Genomic DNA, 17,144 nt, shown 5'->3' on the forward strand with positions numbered 1-17,144 from the left:
GTTAGCATGTTTGCCTGTAGTTACACAGCAGTAAGGAAGAGGACAGTCCCAAAGGAAAAAAGATATCAAGGAAGCCGAGGGCGCTCTGGGGTCAAAAGCAAACAGGGGCCATTACAGTTCAATTGCAGATGTGTTCAAACAGAGCACCCTCCCAAGCTGGCTCCTTGACAAAGGGCCAGTTCTCCATCCTGTGAGGCTTTCTTCCCACATCTAGGCATCTACAGACCCTAGTATGCAGGGACTTGAAAAACGAGGCTACTGTGTAATTAAATATATAATTACAATTAAATATTTAATTGTTCAATGCATAAATTCAAGGATGAATCAATATACAAACAGGAGAACTATCCTTGTTAACTGTGGTTACTCAGTACACAGGTACTATGTATTAAGTCCCTACTAAGAGTCAGGGACTGGGCTAGTAGCTTTAGATGACACATAACTTAACCTCACAATAACCCTAAAGGGTACTTACTATTATACTACACCCATTTTATAGATGAGGCTCCGAAGACTCCGAACAATGAAAGGACTGGTCTGTTGACACATGACAGGAAGCGATGGGATCTGAAACCAGATCTGTCAGCTTGAGCATCTGTGTGATTGCCGCGGCTCCAGGATGCCTCACAATGTTCATGAGCATCAGCTACGTGTTGGGCATTTTGCTAATTCTTACAACAATCCTTGAAATAGGTATTACTGTCTCCGTTTTGTTTTTGGTTTTTTTGTGTGTTTTTTTTTGCGGTACGTGGGCCTCTCACTATTGTGGCCTCTCCTGTTGCGGAGCACAGGCTCCAGACGCGCAGGCTCAGCGGCCATGGCTCATGGGCCCAGCCGCTCCATGGCATGTGGGATCTTCCTGGACCGGGGCATGAACTGGTGTCCCCTGCATGGGCAGGCGGACTCTCAACCACTGTGCCACCAGGGAAGCCCACTGTCTCCGTTTTTTTTAGATGAGGAAACTGAGTCTAGAAAGACAAGTAACTTGCCAAAGGGCACATTTTGAATACAGATTTTTTAAATCCAAATCTCTCTGGCTTTAAAGCTCAGGGACTTTCCAGCAAACCTCCTGCCTATCTAATTCAATGTGATTTTTTTAAATGTGTTGACTTAGTTTGATTTTCACAAGCATTATACAAAGCCCATAGAGAAACATAGCTCCTGCCCTCAAGAAGCTTTTAATCTAGTTAGGAGATTAGTTACACAGTATAGAAAATAATGATGATAAATACATGGCTGTAGAGTTTTTTAAACATGGCCACAAATTCTTTGGGACTTCTTCCTTGGAGAAGTGGTTCCTACACTTTAACCTGGGCTAGCTTGTGTTGCTTAGAGCAGTAGAATACAGCAGAAGGAATACTATGTTACTTCTAAGACCAGTTCATAAAAAGCCAGGCAACTTCTGGGTTGTGTACTGACACAACCATTCTTAGAGCTCTGAGCCTCCATGTAAGATGTTAGGTCACTCTAAGGCTGCCATGCTTCAAGGAAGCTCAAGCCACATAGAGAGGTCACATGTGGGCACTCTTGTCAACACCCCCAATGGAGCCCAGCCTTTGAGTCAAACCACCTGGGTGCCAGACATATGAGTGAACAGCCTGCAGATGATTCTAGTAGCCACCCATTCAAGTCTCCCCCAGTCATTCCCATTCTCTATATGATGCCTCATACATCAGGGAGCAGACACAAGCCACCCTACTGAACCATGTCTTAAACCCTGACCCAAAGCATCATGGAGCATAATAAAATGGCCATTGCTTTACAACACTAAGTTTTGGGGTGGTTTGTTAATCAGTAATAGGTAATCAGAATAATGGCTTTTTGAGTGGATATTTAATGCCTGGCACTGTCCTCTAAGCTTGACATGTATCACCTCATTTGATCCTCCAGCAGCCCAAGGAAGCAGGTGATTGTTAAAGAACATGCCCATGATTGCTTAGCTAGTGATGGCATTCAGGCCCAGATCACGCTAATTCCAGCATCAATACTGTAAACTGCTCTGCTATAGAGGAAGGGGAATTCTGTCTTTGCAGAAAGTCTACAAAGCCCAAATCCAATCAGTCTTAAGAAACATGCTATTTTTGAAACTAAACATCTTTTTCTTTCTTAATTTCAGAAGGCTTACTGTGGAACTGAGCTAATTATTTGAGCCTTAATCAAGGACCAGCCACTCCCTGAAGCAGCTGTCCTGGCCTCTCTACTGCCTCTAGAAAGTCCCTTGGGTTGGTTGGATATTGGCTCCAGTCTAAACCTCAAACCCCAGCCCCTAGAAGTAAAGATGCATAGGGCTAATATGATTCTTGGAGATCGTCCAGTCTACTCCCTTCATCCCCTTATAAGACGAGGAAACTGAGGCCCAGAGAGGTCAAGTGACTTGTCCAAGGTCACACAGTATGTCAGAGGTACAGCCAGGTCTCCAAATTCCCAGGCAAACATTCTTTCTACTACACCATGCTGCAGTTGCTAAAAATTCCCCAGAGCTGCCTCCCTCGGCCCTCCTCTTGACAAAGCCGTTTTCCCCGCCACACGCCCACACAACTACACACAGTCACATTTGGCAAGTGGTGCCCTCAGCCCCACTCTGCTCATGAAATGCTGTTTTGCAATGGGGACTCTTTGTTCGTTAGCAACACAAAGAAAACTGTAGTGAAGTCTTCTCAGAAGGAGATGTTTCTTGTTTTAAAGACGGAAAGAGAGCTTCCTGGCTGAATATGGCTCGAATCAGCATGCAGCTCCAGTCGGGAAAGAACCCAGAGGAGATTTAGGTCTTTGCAAAATTTCTAGAACACATGAAGAGGGCACATGGCAGGAAGAAGCTTATGGGAAATGTTTCAGAAAGTATTAAAAGGTACGCCTAAACAGAGTAAACAGAGCAGATTGGTTACCATCTTGTGGTATGAAGTAATTAGAAGGGGGGGGGCACTAGAGTCGTTAAAAACTCTCATGAAGTGACTGGCCTTCCCATTTTGGATTTCTGCTCTAGTCCTGTTTCCCAGCTGTCTTTTTGATCTGGGATTTTCCCTTTCTAGACCGTAATCAAGCTACTTTGGTGCTTGGAGCCCTCAGGATAGGCTCTGAAATCCCAAGTCACCCATTTGGTGCCTCTCCTTTGGTTCCACATTATTCCTTATTGTTTGTACTAGATTTGGTCCCTCTTCTGTCTTCCTAGTTTCTCTGATTGGCAGCGGCCTCCTACGGCTGAGTGATTGTTATCAAGGCCCAAATGCTGTGATCAAGGATGAAATGAAAGCAGGACAAACTTCTCATGAGGGCAGCTCATGCCACAAAGCTGAGGTCCCCACCGATCACAGCTCTAAGACATGTCTCTGTCCAGGTGGGCTGAGAGCAGTGGGGAGTGGGTAGACCAGATGATCTCCAGAGATACTTCAAAAGCCTGAAACCCTCTCGGCTAGGGAAGGAAATGAGAGAGGGAGGGACAGAAGCGAGTTCCATGGCAGAAATTCAGAACTTGTAAGCTGGCAGCAGATGGAAAGAAAAGTGCCAACTTTTAGCAGGAGGAGATGTAGTGCGTGCATTTCTTAGGGCTACTGCAAGCCCCAGGTCCTCCCTTCCGGAGAATCAGGTGGAGGCCACCCAGGAGCCACCCTCCTACACACATGCACAGCACACATCTCCAGGCACAAGACGAGATCTCCAAAAAGAAACTGGGCCAAATGAAAGTTCTCAGACCCTTCCCCTCAAAGCTGAGTCTTGCCTATCACCTTCCCCACGCCTAGGCAAACCTGCCTAAAGAGCCAATTTCCGTCCAAAGCCCCCCCTCCCTCATTTTCCCCTGGGAAATCTCCCACCTGCTTTGTTAAACCTAAGAGAGAAGAATGAGTGAATGAGCACCACAGGGAAACAATGCCCAGTGGTCTGGTTACAGCTGGAATAGCCCAGGAGGGGCAGCTGGCCTCCCAAAGGAGGCCCTGTATCTCTTCATTGCCTCAAATACTGCTGCGCTGTGCGTCAGTGTTTATGAAATGCTTCTCAAATAAGGTCAGTGTTCTACGCAGAGTTAGGACTCTAATAAAATGCAGAACTTGTGCTGTTTGCCAGCGAGCTGCGGAGGCATACTGGAATTCTTTCTCGGATACAATTGTTCTCAGATTAATATTTTCCCCATGAGTTTTTTTTTTTATTCTACTTGTACTTTTTTTTTTTTTTATGATGTGTGAGTTTTTCTACATATTTATACCCACTAAAAGGGATGAGTGGGGCTTGCTTTCATCAGTGGTTCCTGAGGGCTTGGTGTCCCATCCTTAATTTCCCCCAACACCCCATAAATGTCCTCTCTGAACCTAGCATGGTGGCCTTCGCCTTGTCAGTCACTTGGTGGGAAAGGATAGCCCAGATGGATTTCCACATTATTTTGAGCTGTTCCAGTGATGAGGACATTTCACTTGCCTTAGTCCTCATTGTAGGCACTCAACAAATAGCTCCTTTAAATGACTGCATCCTTCACAGAGCCCCTTATTTGGTTCTACTTTCTTTTTTTTTTTATATAAATTTATTTTATTTATTTTATTTTTGGCTGCGTTGGGTCTTCGTTGCTGCGTGCGGGCTTTCTCTAGTTGCAGCTAGCGGGGGCTACTCTTCATTGTGGTGTGTGGGCTTCTCACTGCGGTGGCTTCTCTTGTTGCGGAGCACGGGCTCTAGGCGTGCGGGCTTCAGTAGTGTGGCACGTGGGCTCAGTAGTTGTGGCTCGCGAGCTTAGTTGCTCTGCGGCACGTGGGATCTTCCCGGACCAGGGCTCGAACCCATGTCCCCTGCACTGGCAGGCAGATTCTTAACCACTGCGCCACCAGGGAAGCCCCTGGTTCTACGTTCTTGGAAACTGCCACTTATTAATTACTAAGGCGAAAAGTCCTCTCAACTCCACCCATTTGGATTGCCGACATTGGTGTGAGGCTATGTGTGCATTTGTAAAAGATGCATCTTGATAAATGAAAAGGAAGACCCCAGTTCAAAAACATGGGTGACCCTGAGCAAGGCCTTTGAGTCTGCTGAGTTTCCTCACCTGTAAATATAAGATTCTAAGATGAACCCTGGTTATCTTTCAGAGGCAGGATTTAGATATTGTGGGTGGAATCAGTAAGGTATTCCCACGGCACTAGATTTAGGAGACATTTGCAGACATCTGATCTCAGTTAAACCTTGCATCAGATCTGTGAGAGAAGTGTTATTCCCACCATTCTAAAGGTTACAGATGAGATGATTAAGACTCAGAAAGATACTCCTATAAATTTCTGCAGTTAAAAAAAAAGGATGGAAACCAGGATTCCACCTAGGTCTTTTTCCTCATTAAAGGTTATATCACACCATACTCTCCACTGGTTTCCCATTCAGACCCCTTCGAAACCCAATGTATAAAACACTTTCTACCTGTGTTCTAGAGCTTGGAAGAGATGCAGAGGAGAAAAAGAATATCAGGAAAGTGCTAGATGGTCCAGAAACTTTTGTAACACATTTCTGAGCAGGACAGCTCTCCAATGAAATCATCATTGTTGAGCTTTTCAATCACAGAAGAATCTGCTCTATTCTCTGCTTGGGCTGCAGGGAGTTTAAGAGCATGTTGTATGTAATTCATCATTCACAGAGTCCAGCCCCAGAGGACCTCTACACACCACCCTGGGCATCATAAAAGGCTTCAGATGGCCATGAAGATGAAGTCTGAAGTTGTTTTCCGGACACAGCCATGGATTGGGAGTCTCCAGTCTCCAATGAAGGTCCAGGCCACAAAGATCCTAAGAAAATCCAATCTCAGGAATTGAAGCTTAGATGGTCAAAGTCCAAATTCAGTACTAGGCAATGGAGAGCTACATAGAGGGCAGGATTGGGCAAGAAGCCAGTCTGGAAGGGTCAAGGCAGGGGCCAGGAGCCGCTCAGGCTCCAGGAGAGATACACAAGATGCACAAGTCCATGGTCAAGCCCATAAACCTCAGATTAGAAGAGGACCACGGACACACTATGCAGACAGACCCGAGCCAGGGTATACACTAATTGAGGGCAGGGGAGCAAAGAGTGGGTATGCTAGGTAGCAGACAGTAACTAGGGAGGCTGAAAAACTCAAGAGGGAGTCAAGGTGGGTGGTTAAATGTGCTGGCAGACTTTCAGGAATGACAATGCACACTGCTGCCAAAGTGCAGAATGAATCAGGGGTCAGGAACTCGGACTGGCATTTTGGACAAGAGAAGAGAAGTATGAGCCCACACAAGTAGTGATAAGACCGTGAAAAGTGAAGTCACATTTAGTCCAGCCAGGATGCATCTTATATGCATCCTGCACCAGCAGGACCTGATCTCAGGGTGGCAGGAGCCTGGAGATCATGGCTGAAAGAAGGCAAGTAGTACAACTAACTGAAAAGGATGGGGATCCCTGGCAAAAGCTAGGCAGATACTCGTGGGGGGATATAATTGGTCAAGAAGGCTCATCAGAACTGTACATGGAGAATTTATCCCCTCAAATCCAAAATAAAAAATCATAATAATTAGCCACATAACTATGGTGATATTCTTCCTAAGACTGGATTCAGCCCTAAACTCTCCTGTTAGATAAAACTGCCTTAAGCGCAGCTCCTGTCATTTTAAATGGGGCTCAGGCCCTCTTAGGTTCCATGCAACCGTGAACTTCTGCGAATCTAAACCACGTTCCCACTTCTACCCATGGGAACCCTATTCACCCTCAAGCTCCAATTCGAATGTCACCTACTTCCCCAAGCTGGACAGGATGGCTCCTTTGCCAGAACATAGCCTTGGCACCCCTCTCGGGATGTCTTACATCAAACAGGTTCTCCCTGATTTGACTGGATATCATTGTTGTTGTTTTTTTTCTTCTGGTTGTTCTTTGAGAATTGGGTTTAGAAGATAGGTAAGGGCGGCTGACTTAACCTGGGGGAGGAATGACATGACCAGTGGTTGGCGCACAGACCAGAGACCAGGCTGCCTGGATAAACCCTGGCTCCACTTCTCCCACCTGAGGAAGTTACTTCACCTCTCTGACTTTCTTTCCTTATCTGTAAAATGGGGACACAACGAGTTCCTGTCTCACATGATTGTCCAAAGATTGAGTCCATGCGTATAAAGGGTGAGAAAAGCGCCAGGCGCAAAGAAGGGCTCCATAAACGGGAGCTGTCATGGTGGTGGTGGTGGTTGTTGTTATTATTTACAATGATGTCGGGAGGGCCTCAGGCCTCTCTGCTTCATCCTCTATCACATTCATTCCAAGCACTACTCAAACGAGCCCTGTGCCAGGGGGCGCCTCACATGGTAAAGGAAATCACTTTGAGAAACTCAGGCTTCTCAGCTGAGCCATGCTGCTGAAAGGAGGGCCCAATTTTTCAGGCTAAAATATTTTACAGGAGAGAATAACACACATATACACATCAACACACACACACACACACACACACACACACACCCCACATCCCATGCTGATGGGGCTTCTGGCACCAGCCTGACAGAACAAGGATGAAGCAAAAGTCATGAAGGAAAAGCCTACAAGAAACCAAGAGTTTAGAGAAAATTCAACAAACAGGGGAATTAAACATTAATAGGAAATCATTCCAGAGAAAATATGAACAGAACCCCAGGGAAAGAAGATGCTACAGGCTAATAAGACATCAACATTTTTATCCACCCCAGCAGGAAAGAACAGGACAATGTATTTATGTAATCCACACCCCAGACCACAGAAAGACTTGGAAAAAAGCAGAGAGAACTCTTGTTGATTATACTGACAACCTGGATAAAGATCTGTAGGGCAAGCTCACTAAAACTGCAGAGGAAATGAGGAGAGGAGTGGTTATTATGCCAGAAGGGAAAATCAAAATAGAAATGTTCCTGAAAAGCTGATGAAATGAAAGTATTTGCCAAAATTTAATTAGGATAAATGCAAAGTGTTGCATTTAGACGCCAAAAGGTCAAGTGCACAAATCTGGGATGGGGGGAAAATAGGATCAACAGCAGGGAGGGTTGGGGAGACACTGGGGATGCAGTGAACAGCTGGGTCAAAATGAGCCAACGCAGGGGCGGTGGCTGTCCAAAGTGAAGAAGAGGTCCCTTTAGCATGCGCTGATAGAAGGTAAGATAACAAGAGAGTGGAAGGTCTCATCCAAACTAACAAAAGGCAAAGAGAATTGGAATCTATTTAGAGGAACATAACTAGGAACGGGGAGAGTGCCTGTCTCAAAGTCTAACACGCACAGAATAGTTGAGGTGATTATAAAAGTTTATGGAGAAAAGAGAAGACTTGGGTAAGTGGCTGGTGAGAAATGCAAGAGCAATAAGACGTTTGAAATCCTATCATTTGGGAAAAGGATTCTGCTTGCTCTCTGTAATAACCAGTAATGGGAGATAAGTTCAATCCCCAAACAAAGAAAAATTTCTTCTTAGAACTGCTTTTAAAAATAGAATAAATTGCCCTAGGAAGAACTGAGTGCCTCACCACTAAATGTAATCAAACCAAGGAGAATGACCACTTTCTCCAAAATCGTGCTGGTGGAAGATCAACCTGTACATGGCTGGAACTTGGACAAGAGGACCCCCTTCAACCTTGAAAATCCATATTTTTCCAAATCAGGTTTTATCTTGAGCATGCTATGGAAGGAAGACTACAGTCGGCAAGAATTATGGTAATCGAAATGATGGGAATATTTATGGAGGATGCACTATGACTCAGGTAGTTCTATATATTCAATACTCATGGCATCCTATGAAGGGATATTATTATTATTCCCATTTGATAAATGAGGAAACTGAGGTCACCCAGCTAGTTAAATGGTAAGTTGAGGATTTTAATCACACACTCCTGACAATGTTTCCCAGGGAACAGCTGTATCAAACATGGTGCTAGCAACAGACCAACGAAGACCACAGAGAGTGGGAAGGAAAGCAGAGCCTTTGGCAGACCAGCAATAGCAGTTGTTACACAATAACAATCTAGGTCTCCAAGCAGAGGATTCCTATTATGAGTTCTTCCCACCTGAGTAAGATGGATTTAAATGTAAGGCTGGAGAATCACGAACAACGGAGAGCCTTGAAAACGGAGCACCAGAAACCACAGCAGGGCCCCCTCTGATCTACCGTATCCAGAATGAGTGGTGGTTCAGAAAGCCTCTCAGGAAAAAGCATACCTTGTTATTTTTTTGTTTTTGTTTTTTTGTTTTTCCAGCAGTTCTAAAAAGGGTTAAGACCACCTTACATAATGAGGGTGGAGCATGCTAGTAAATACAGCTGTTTCAAGTAAAAGCAGTAACAGAGGCAGACACGGGAAGTCAGTAAAAGGAGGTATTTAGGGAAAGGCGGAAGGAATGAGCATTGAAAAAAAAAAGTCAGGGCCAAAAATTCCCCATGAAAATCTGACCCCCCAAAATAAATAAATAAAATGCATTCCTTATTTAAATGTACCACAAAGCAGCATGCCCATGCAAAAGATACAAACCACTTCAACCGTAATCCCCGTTTTATGGAACAGAGGCCAACCTGGGCTTAGCTGGGGAGGAGAGGGAGGGAACCAGGCACAGGGAGACTGGGCAGAGCCTATGTGCAGGCGAGGAACTTGCCTCGACAGGCACACCTCAAGTGGGCATCTCCAAACTTCCAGCTGGATGGGGCCCGAGATGAAGAAATGGAAGTAACAGCTGTGGTCACTATCATTAAGAGTTTGTGGAGGCCTATGTGCCAGGTACTGTGTTAAGCACTTCCTGTACATTATTTCATGTAATCGCCCCCCAGAGGACCATTTACTCTTCGCCCTTTACAAGTAAGGAATGGTAGGTGGAAAAGCAGCATACTGGGCATTGTGCTGAGTGCATTACATGGATTGCCTCAGGCCACGTTCACAGCATTTCCGCAGGGCCCGTGCGATTATCATCCCCCTATTACAGGCATGCAAATACGGTACAAAGGGATTAAACAGACCGCAGCCCAGAGGAGTGGAGTGACCCGCCCCAGGTGCAACAGCAAAGATGTAACAGAGCCAGAATTTAAACCAGAGCTGTCTTATCTCCAGAGCCCAGGCCTGAACCGGAAGGCACGGGGCTCTGAAACCTTCTTGCACGACCCACTCAGTGCAAAAGATCCCACAGCTCTCGGACCCACTGTTCTCACTTTCCAGGGGAGAAAGCACTGAGTGACAACAAACAGAACTGGGGAGAAACAAAATAACAATCAAAGTGGCAAAAATGCCAAAATAAACATGGCCCAGCTCATGGCAAAAGCAAAACTTAATAGTGAACCTACAAATACATCGATTAAAACAAGCAGAGCAGCAATCAAAAATCACAGAGAGTGCAGGATAATGCTGATGAGCTCCTGATTAGAAAGTCCTATGGTTTAAGTGTTCAGGATTTCTAGCTCTTTTCATGGGCATGTGCACAGTAGGAGTTTTGTAAGGTTGCTAAGCAACGTCGGGCAACCAGACTCCAGAGTGGATCACTCATTATGAGTCCTTGGTAACTCTAGTAAGGCAGTAATTTTAGTTCATGAAAGACACATTTTAGAAATGCTTAATAACTCATATAATAGGTTACTAACAAGTGGCCCTTAGCCATACATAAAAAATGCAGATCTATAACTGCCCAGCTTTCACTTGTAAGAACTACTTGTACTTTTGAGATTCATCATTAATTTAGTTCAACACATACTTGTTGAAAACGTACTATGTGCCAGGTGCTGTTCTATGCTATGGGGAAGAGGCCCCCGACAGTTCACCAGTGAACTACAGACTATACACAAAAAAACCACAGACTATACTAGAATTCTACTTTTAGGAAAATGAGGCCCAGAGAGGTAAAGCAATCTGTTCAGTGTTGCACAGCACACTGGAGGTGGATATGTTCAGCTGCTCACGTCCAGGCCAGTAGGCTCGGCAGGAGAACACTGCTTCCCGGAAAGGCCACGTCCTCATGGTTGGTCAAGAGAGGCCCCATGATCCACCAGCTTGCCCCCGGTCCTCTGAGCTAGCCCCAAGGGCTGGGAGTACCAGGATGCAGGGCTTGGCTGTTGAGCATCTTGGAAAGTCTCCCACTTGACCTCAGGACCTCTGTGGTCAAGTAAGGGAAAGCCTATGACACGGTGTTGGTTTTTATTGGACCCAACCACCGGCGAAGCTTGCCGTCATCTGGAGTGATGGAGAAAATTAAGCTACCACATTCTCACGTTTCAGCCTTTAGCCCGTATTCCTTCGCAAACAGGAAATGTTTATTTAAATACAGCAGTCTCCAGCATGTTCCAGAGCCAAGTGAAAAACCAAAGATGTCCACTCTTGCCCCACTCCACTGTTCAGGCCACCACCTCGCTGCGGGTGAGAAGTAGGCCTCTGCCTGCCTTTAGGCAGGACGAGGCAAAGGGGCCCTGCGTGAGAGTTCATTTTCACGTCTCCTCTTTTTCCAGGCCGAGATTGTGGTTGGAGAAGAATTACATCTGTGGGCTCCTTTTGTACTCAGAAGGGTAAACGCAACATCTGTTTACTCTGTGCTCCATGGTAAATGTTTTGTTTCAGGCACCACCATTCACTTCCTCTCCCCTTGTCCTCTATCTTTGCTCCATGGATAATAAATTACACTGAATTCTCCTCTGCGTTTATTTAGCTTTCTTGTGGGTGTCACCTCCCCATTGAGGGGAAAAAAAAATGTCGGTAGTTTATAAACAACAGAGAGTTTCTCTGTGTGATGTGCTGACATTATGGAGAATACGCTAGAACACAGACGCCTAGCTCTGATACCAGCTTAATGATGAACAATTTAACAGGCCCCATTCCAGGCCTGAAGCAAAGTCCAAATGGTGACCACATTATCTTCATGGACGTCTGCTTCAATGGCATGCCATGGCTGGACAAGGCCTCAGAAGTCAACACTACCAGAGCAACAAACCCTCCCTCCCCCACCCACACCTCTTCATAAAAGCCTCTTTGGGAGACAGAACAGCAGGAACAGAGAAGGGAGAAAATGTTTCCTCTTTGTTATAAAACACAACACAAACATTTGAGATCAGAAAATGGATCTTAGGAAGGTCCCGAGCATCTGACGGCAGTGCTGACAACACTTAGCCACATGAAAAAAATGAGCCCTGAGAAGTTTAAAGGCTCACTAAAGGAAAGTTCCTTCTTCCGTCGTTTGCTTACATTCTTTAAGTTGGATTGCTGGTTTTCTTCTGTATATGCCATGATTTTATATACAGTTACTGGAATGCAGTGGACGCTCAAGTCATGTTTGTTGAATTAATGAAGGGAGGAATGAATGAAAAATTCCTCCCTAAAGAAATCCTTAGCATAGCTCAGAAATGCCACGGCCCCACCAGAGTTTGCAAAATTGTGACGTTACAGGTGAGTTGACTGAGACAGGGTGTGGGGTGATGAAGGAGTATTGGGACTCTTGGGAAGCTGCACCTAATCCCTGCAGTAACCCTGACTCAGCCTGCTTGTAAAGGCTGCCCCCTCTCCTGGGGAGGGAAGAGACTAGAATGAGAAGCCAGACGCATCACCCCAATGCACCCCAACCAAAAAGACATCAGTGACCAGAACAAAGGCAGAGGAGACTCAGATATTCCAAAACACCTCCTACTTCGCCAATGCCTGCCGGTGGCCATGGCAGCAGGGGACCCATGGGAACGCCCAGGACTCCAGTCTCTACCCAATCTCTTCAATTATAGAGCAGATGGGCAGCCCCCAGCTGCCTGGGTCTCCTGGGAGAGGTAGCACGGTGGCATGCTGGCTGCAATGCTGTGCCTGCAGCTTTTGAAGACCTCCTACATGCTAGAAGGAGAGGGGCCCACTCTCCTTGGTGTCTCAAACATGCAACATGATTTTGAATATCAAAGAGAAGTAGACTCAAGACCCCAAAAGGAGAGCTAATGTCAAGGCAAGTCAAATGTTTGCAGGGTGTACCTGAAGCAGCAACAACTGCTGCCTATTTTAAGACCCCAGCCCACAGAGAACCCTCCCAGGACCGTCTACTTATAGCTCTTGGCCCAAGCTGAACCTTGTTCCAAGGATGTCCAGCAGTGTGGTAGGGGGTATGGACTTAGGAGCCAGACGTGCTCGAGTTCAAACACTTAACTAGCTACTACATGACCTTGAACAAATGACAAAAAGGCTTAACTGTAAAGTGGAATAATAAGCATTACCTTTGTAACTAATGATCATCGTAGAGATTCAATAAGATAACACATGTAAACAAACTGAGGCACAGAAAGCATTCATTAAACATTAGCTACAGTTATTATTTCACTAACTCATGTGGCTGGCCCTGGTGTTGAGGAGAGAGAGGAATTTAGCTTATAAGTTACAGGTTTCCAAAAATACCACTAAAACAAGTTTTTCACTGGCATTGTAGAATATAAAGACTGCGTTAGGCTGTAGGAACCTGGATTCTGCCCTTTTATTGCCATCATCTTGCTGTGTGACCTTAGGCAAGTCATTTCACATTTCCGAGCCTCGTTTTCTACACATATTCATGAAGGTTCAGCTCTAACCCTCAAGAATTGTTTGGTTCAACCCCACAGAATAATCACTGCACTTGAAAAAAATGTCTTGAGCCAATGGAAAGCTCCAGGAAAAAGGAAGGCAGTTCTACTGAGTCTCCGCTCAGGGACACATAAAAAGTAAGCGGAAGAGAAGCAGAGTGACAGGAGGTGATTAACAGGAATAACACACTCTAGGACAATACATCTTAGTCTCTGGCCCACTCTCCTCCAGACTAAAGTCAAGAAGGCAGAATCTTGAAAACCCATGCACCTACTCTAAGACATGTGCAGAAGGGGGCAGCGGGAGAGCAAGGCATGCAGAAATCTACCAGCTAGAGCAAACCCTCACCCACTTCTGGGCTGTGTTCCCAGTCCAGTTCCAACCCCCTCTACCATTTCTCCCTCCTTCCCCACTCCCCAACTGCAGGCTAGGAAGAGCCCACCCCAGAGTCCAAGTTTTGAAATTGGTCCGAGGATCAAAATGATAAATGTTTCCAAAACGTTGACATATGAAAAGTAAATATTTGGTTGCACAATTGGGGTTAAAACGAGGGTCAATCCACCCCACTCTCCAAGCGCCTCTCCTCTTGCTGCCAAGCCCAGGATCCGAGGCTGAGTGCGGTTTGTAAGATTATAGCGCTGGGTCTCATTTAAAGGGCTGTCAGCATTTCCATTCTCCGGCCCGTTTGGGGAGGCATTTATAACCGAGCCATAAAAAATTCACCGGGGCTGCAACTTGGCATCTCCGAGGCCGCGCTCCAGGCAGGGCGGGTTTTGCAAGCACCCACTCTGAATTGGTTCGGTTCCTCAGAAGTTAGACCTTCAGACACACTCTCAACTTTCCTCGCAAGGGCAGCCAGAGAGCGGCTGGCCCATTCTGATCTCCAAGCCGGTCACAGTCTCTCAGGCCCTCTCTCCTGTCTCCGTGCCCTGACGCCCCATCACCCTTCAGCTTTCTCCTTCACCCCCTCTTTAATGAGCGCGGACCCCTCACCCTCACCCTAAGACCTCCCTGACTGCAGTGTCATCTCTCCTCGCCTCCTGCCAGCATTCTCCTTGGAAGCTGTCAGCTGGCCCTGCGTCTGGCACCCTCACCCGTGGAGAGACACTGCTCTTTGCTAATCACAGGGGTCCTCGAGACCTCTCTCCCCAGACCTGCCCAAAGCCACAGACCCCCAACTCAAAGAGTGAAGGATCCGATGCAGGAGAGGGTGAAGGCAGAGACTGCAACTAGCGCGGCCAAGGAGAAGGAAGAGGAGCTGGCGCCGGGGGGGCCCCTCTGTGGGACCCAGGTGGGTGGCCCGGGTGAGGCAGGGCGGGGCGGGGGTACTCACAGGCGCTCGGCGTTGCGGGGGATGCCCCGGGGAACCGCCCGGAGGCCCAGCCCGTGGCAGTCCACGCTGGCGGCGGAGCAGGTACACTTGGTGGGGCAGGCAGCAGCGGGGGGGCCGCTCAGAACACTCGCCAGCGCGAAGGCCAGCACCAGGCGGGCGCGCACCGCGGCGCCTTCCTCCGTCCGCCCGGGGGCCATAGTGTGCAGGGGCCCGCGCCCGGAGGAGGTTGCCTCGGCGGGGCAAGACGCGTGGAGACCACGGAGGTGCGCTGGGAGCACGGGCGGCCTCGGGAGCGGGCGGCTGAGTTGGCGCGGAGGAGGAGCGAGCTCGGCGCTCAGGCGCACGGGGCGCGGGCGGAGCGGGGCGCGCCGGGCGGCGGCGGCGGCAGCAGCAGCTCCATCGGCGGGGCCGGCGCTGCCCCGCTGCGCATCGCTCGGAGTGCCCAGGTGCCGAGCGCCCCCTGGCCCCGCTGGCCCGAGGCCCGGGGCGCGGGCCGGGTTGGGGACCTGGGGCGAGCGCAGTGAGGCACGGCGCCCCGGGAGGTTCGGCTTGGGGCTGGGCTCGGGAGCGCGGCGGCGGTGGCGGCGGCTGAGGCACAGGGCGACCGGGTGAGCTGGCCGGCGCTCGCTCTCTCCATTCACTGAGCCGGGCAGACACCGGAGACGTGGGGCCCACCCCTCCCGCCCCCCAAAAACGCCAGCTCCGCCTCCCATTGGCTGCGCCGCGCGTCATGTCGACTAAGTTGGGAACTTTGCTGGAGCAACCGAGAGCTCGAAGGGAGGAGGCAGCGGAGGAGGGAGCTCGGCCAGCAGGGCCCCAGAATTGAGGCTTACTCACTCTGGGGAGCCGAGGACTGATCGGGCTGGTGGCCCTGAGCTGAGCATGCTACTCAATATTCTTTCCTTCTGTGCCAACACCGTCCCGCAAGGGGGCATTTGAGTACCCCGACCTTATAGATAAAAACTCAAAGTTCAGAGAAGTGAAGTGACCTGTCTGGTCACAGCCACGAGGGACCCCACACCTCGGCCCTCTCATTCACCCATGTTTCACTTCACAGCCCATCAAAGCCCATCAAGCCACCTCATCTACAAAGATCCTACCTCATCTTGGCCAAGATCCACTTCTTCCCGAAGGACCTACTCTATTGACATTACTGCACACTCCGCGGTCACAAATGTCACAGAAAATAGTCATCTGAGTGGTTCGGGTCGCTGCTGGTAAACCCTACCCGAAGGCCTGTCCTTCTTTGCCCAACCCCAATGCCTGCTGTGCTCTGAAAGTAGGGATGGCAGGGCCTTGGACCCCTGGATTGACAATGCCGTGTTCCTAGTCCTTGAGCTTCTGCCTCCTGACGAGGTGACTCTGGGTCAATCGTGTCACCACTGGGCTTTGATTTCCTCAAAACAAGGAGGCCACAGCCCTCTCTGGGCCCACCTCACTGGGCTGTTCGGAGCATCAAAGAAGAGAAAGTGTTTTTTTCAAAAGAGTCATCTGCATGCAAGGCATCCCTTCTGCCCCCAATGCCTTCCTCTTCCAGTGGCCGCTCAAAATTGGCCAGGTCTGAGCTTTTCCAGATGCTGTGGGGAGGGGCATGTGTTAGAGGCTCCATAAATACTTGTAGGAATGATTCTGTTTGTTTGTTTGGAGGGAGAGGGCAGGAACTGGAGGAAGTATTGCCCAGACTTCCTTGAGGTCTGCTCACACTGGAAAAATCTGAATGAGCCCTGTACACACACACACACCATCACACATACCCACTTGTACACAAACATGCTTACACACTCACTCTTATACACATTCACACTCGATCACATATAACACATGTGCACATGCACGCTCACACACACACTCACACACCTCGTGTCGTCGACAACAACTCCGCTCCGGAGAGTTCTTCCCTCTTCTTTCACATAAATGCTATTCTGATTCTTTCTACTTCATTTTCCTTCAAGGGAACTTTGAACTGCTTGGACCACATCCTGTGAATATATAGTAGAGGTGCAGATTTTATTTTATTGTACTTAGCAGATTTTCAAAGTTTTAGCTGCAGGCACCCAACTGCACGTACACACACACACGCACACACTTCAGCCCCTCCATTATTCATAAACACATTAGGTGCAATTTACTGCTGTTATTCTTGGGAGCAGCTTTCAGTACAGATGCTGTTGTCATCGCCCTCTGGTGGTCATAGAGGGTCTAGGGGTGACTTCAGCATTTAAGAACTCTAAACATCCATGCCTCTGAAGCTTTCCTCCAAACCTTGAACCAATTTAGTACCAGGACTGAGGCAGATGAGAGAACTGGGCAAAGGCCCAAGGGCACACAAGCGTCTCAGACTGTCTGG

The 17,144-nt window shown here is 48.0% G+C and overlaps 1 protein-coding gene across 1 annotated transcript in view; it reads right to left on the reverse strand.

Moving 5' to 3' along the window:
- The window catches only part of SLIT3 (slit guidance ligand 3), a 616,238-nt gene extending 600,805 nt beyond the window's left edge, over positions 1–15,433 (reverse strand). Inside the window, exon 1 of the mRNA XM_082622425.1 lies at positions 14,798–15,433. Coding sequence (XP_082478551.1) covers positions 14,798–14,994 — 197 coding nt within the window. The 5' untranslated portion in view covers positions 14,995–15,433. The remainder of the gene's footprint in view (positions 1–14,797) is intronic.
- Positions 15,434–17,144: the final 1,711 nt, after the last annotated feature.

This window comes from Mesoplodon mirus (assembly GCF_964341445.2).
Source record: "Mesoplodon mirus genome assembly, chromosome: 5".
In the NCBI taxonomy this organism is placed as follows: domain Eukaryota; kingdom Metazoa; phylum Chordata; class Mammalia; order Artiodactyla; family Ziphiidae; genus Mesoplodon; species Mesoplodon mirus.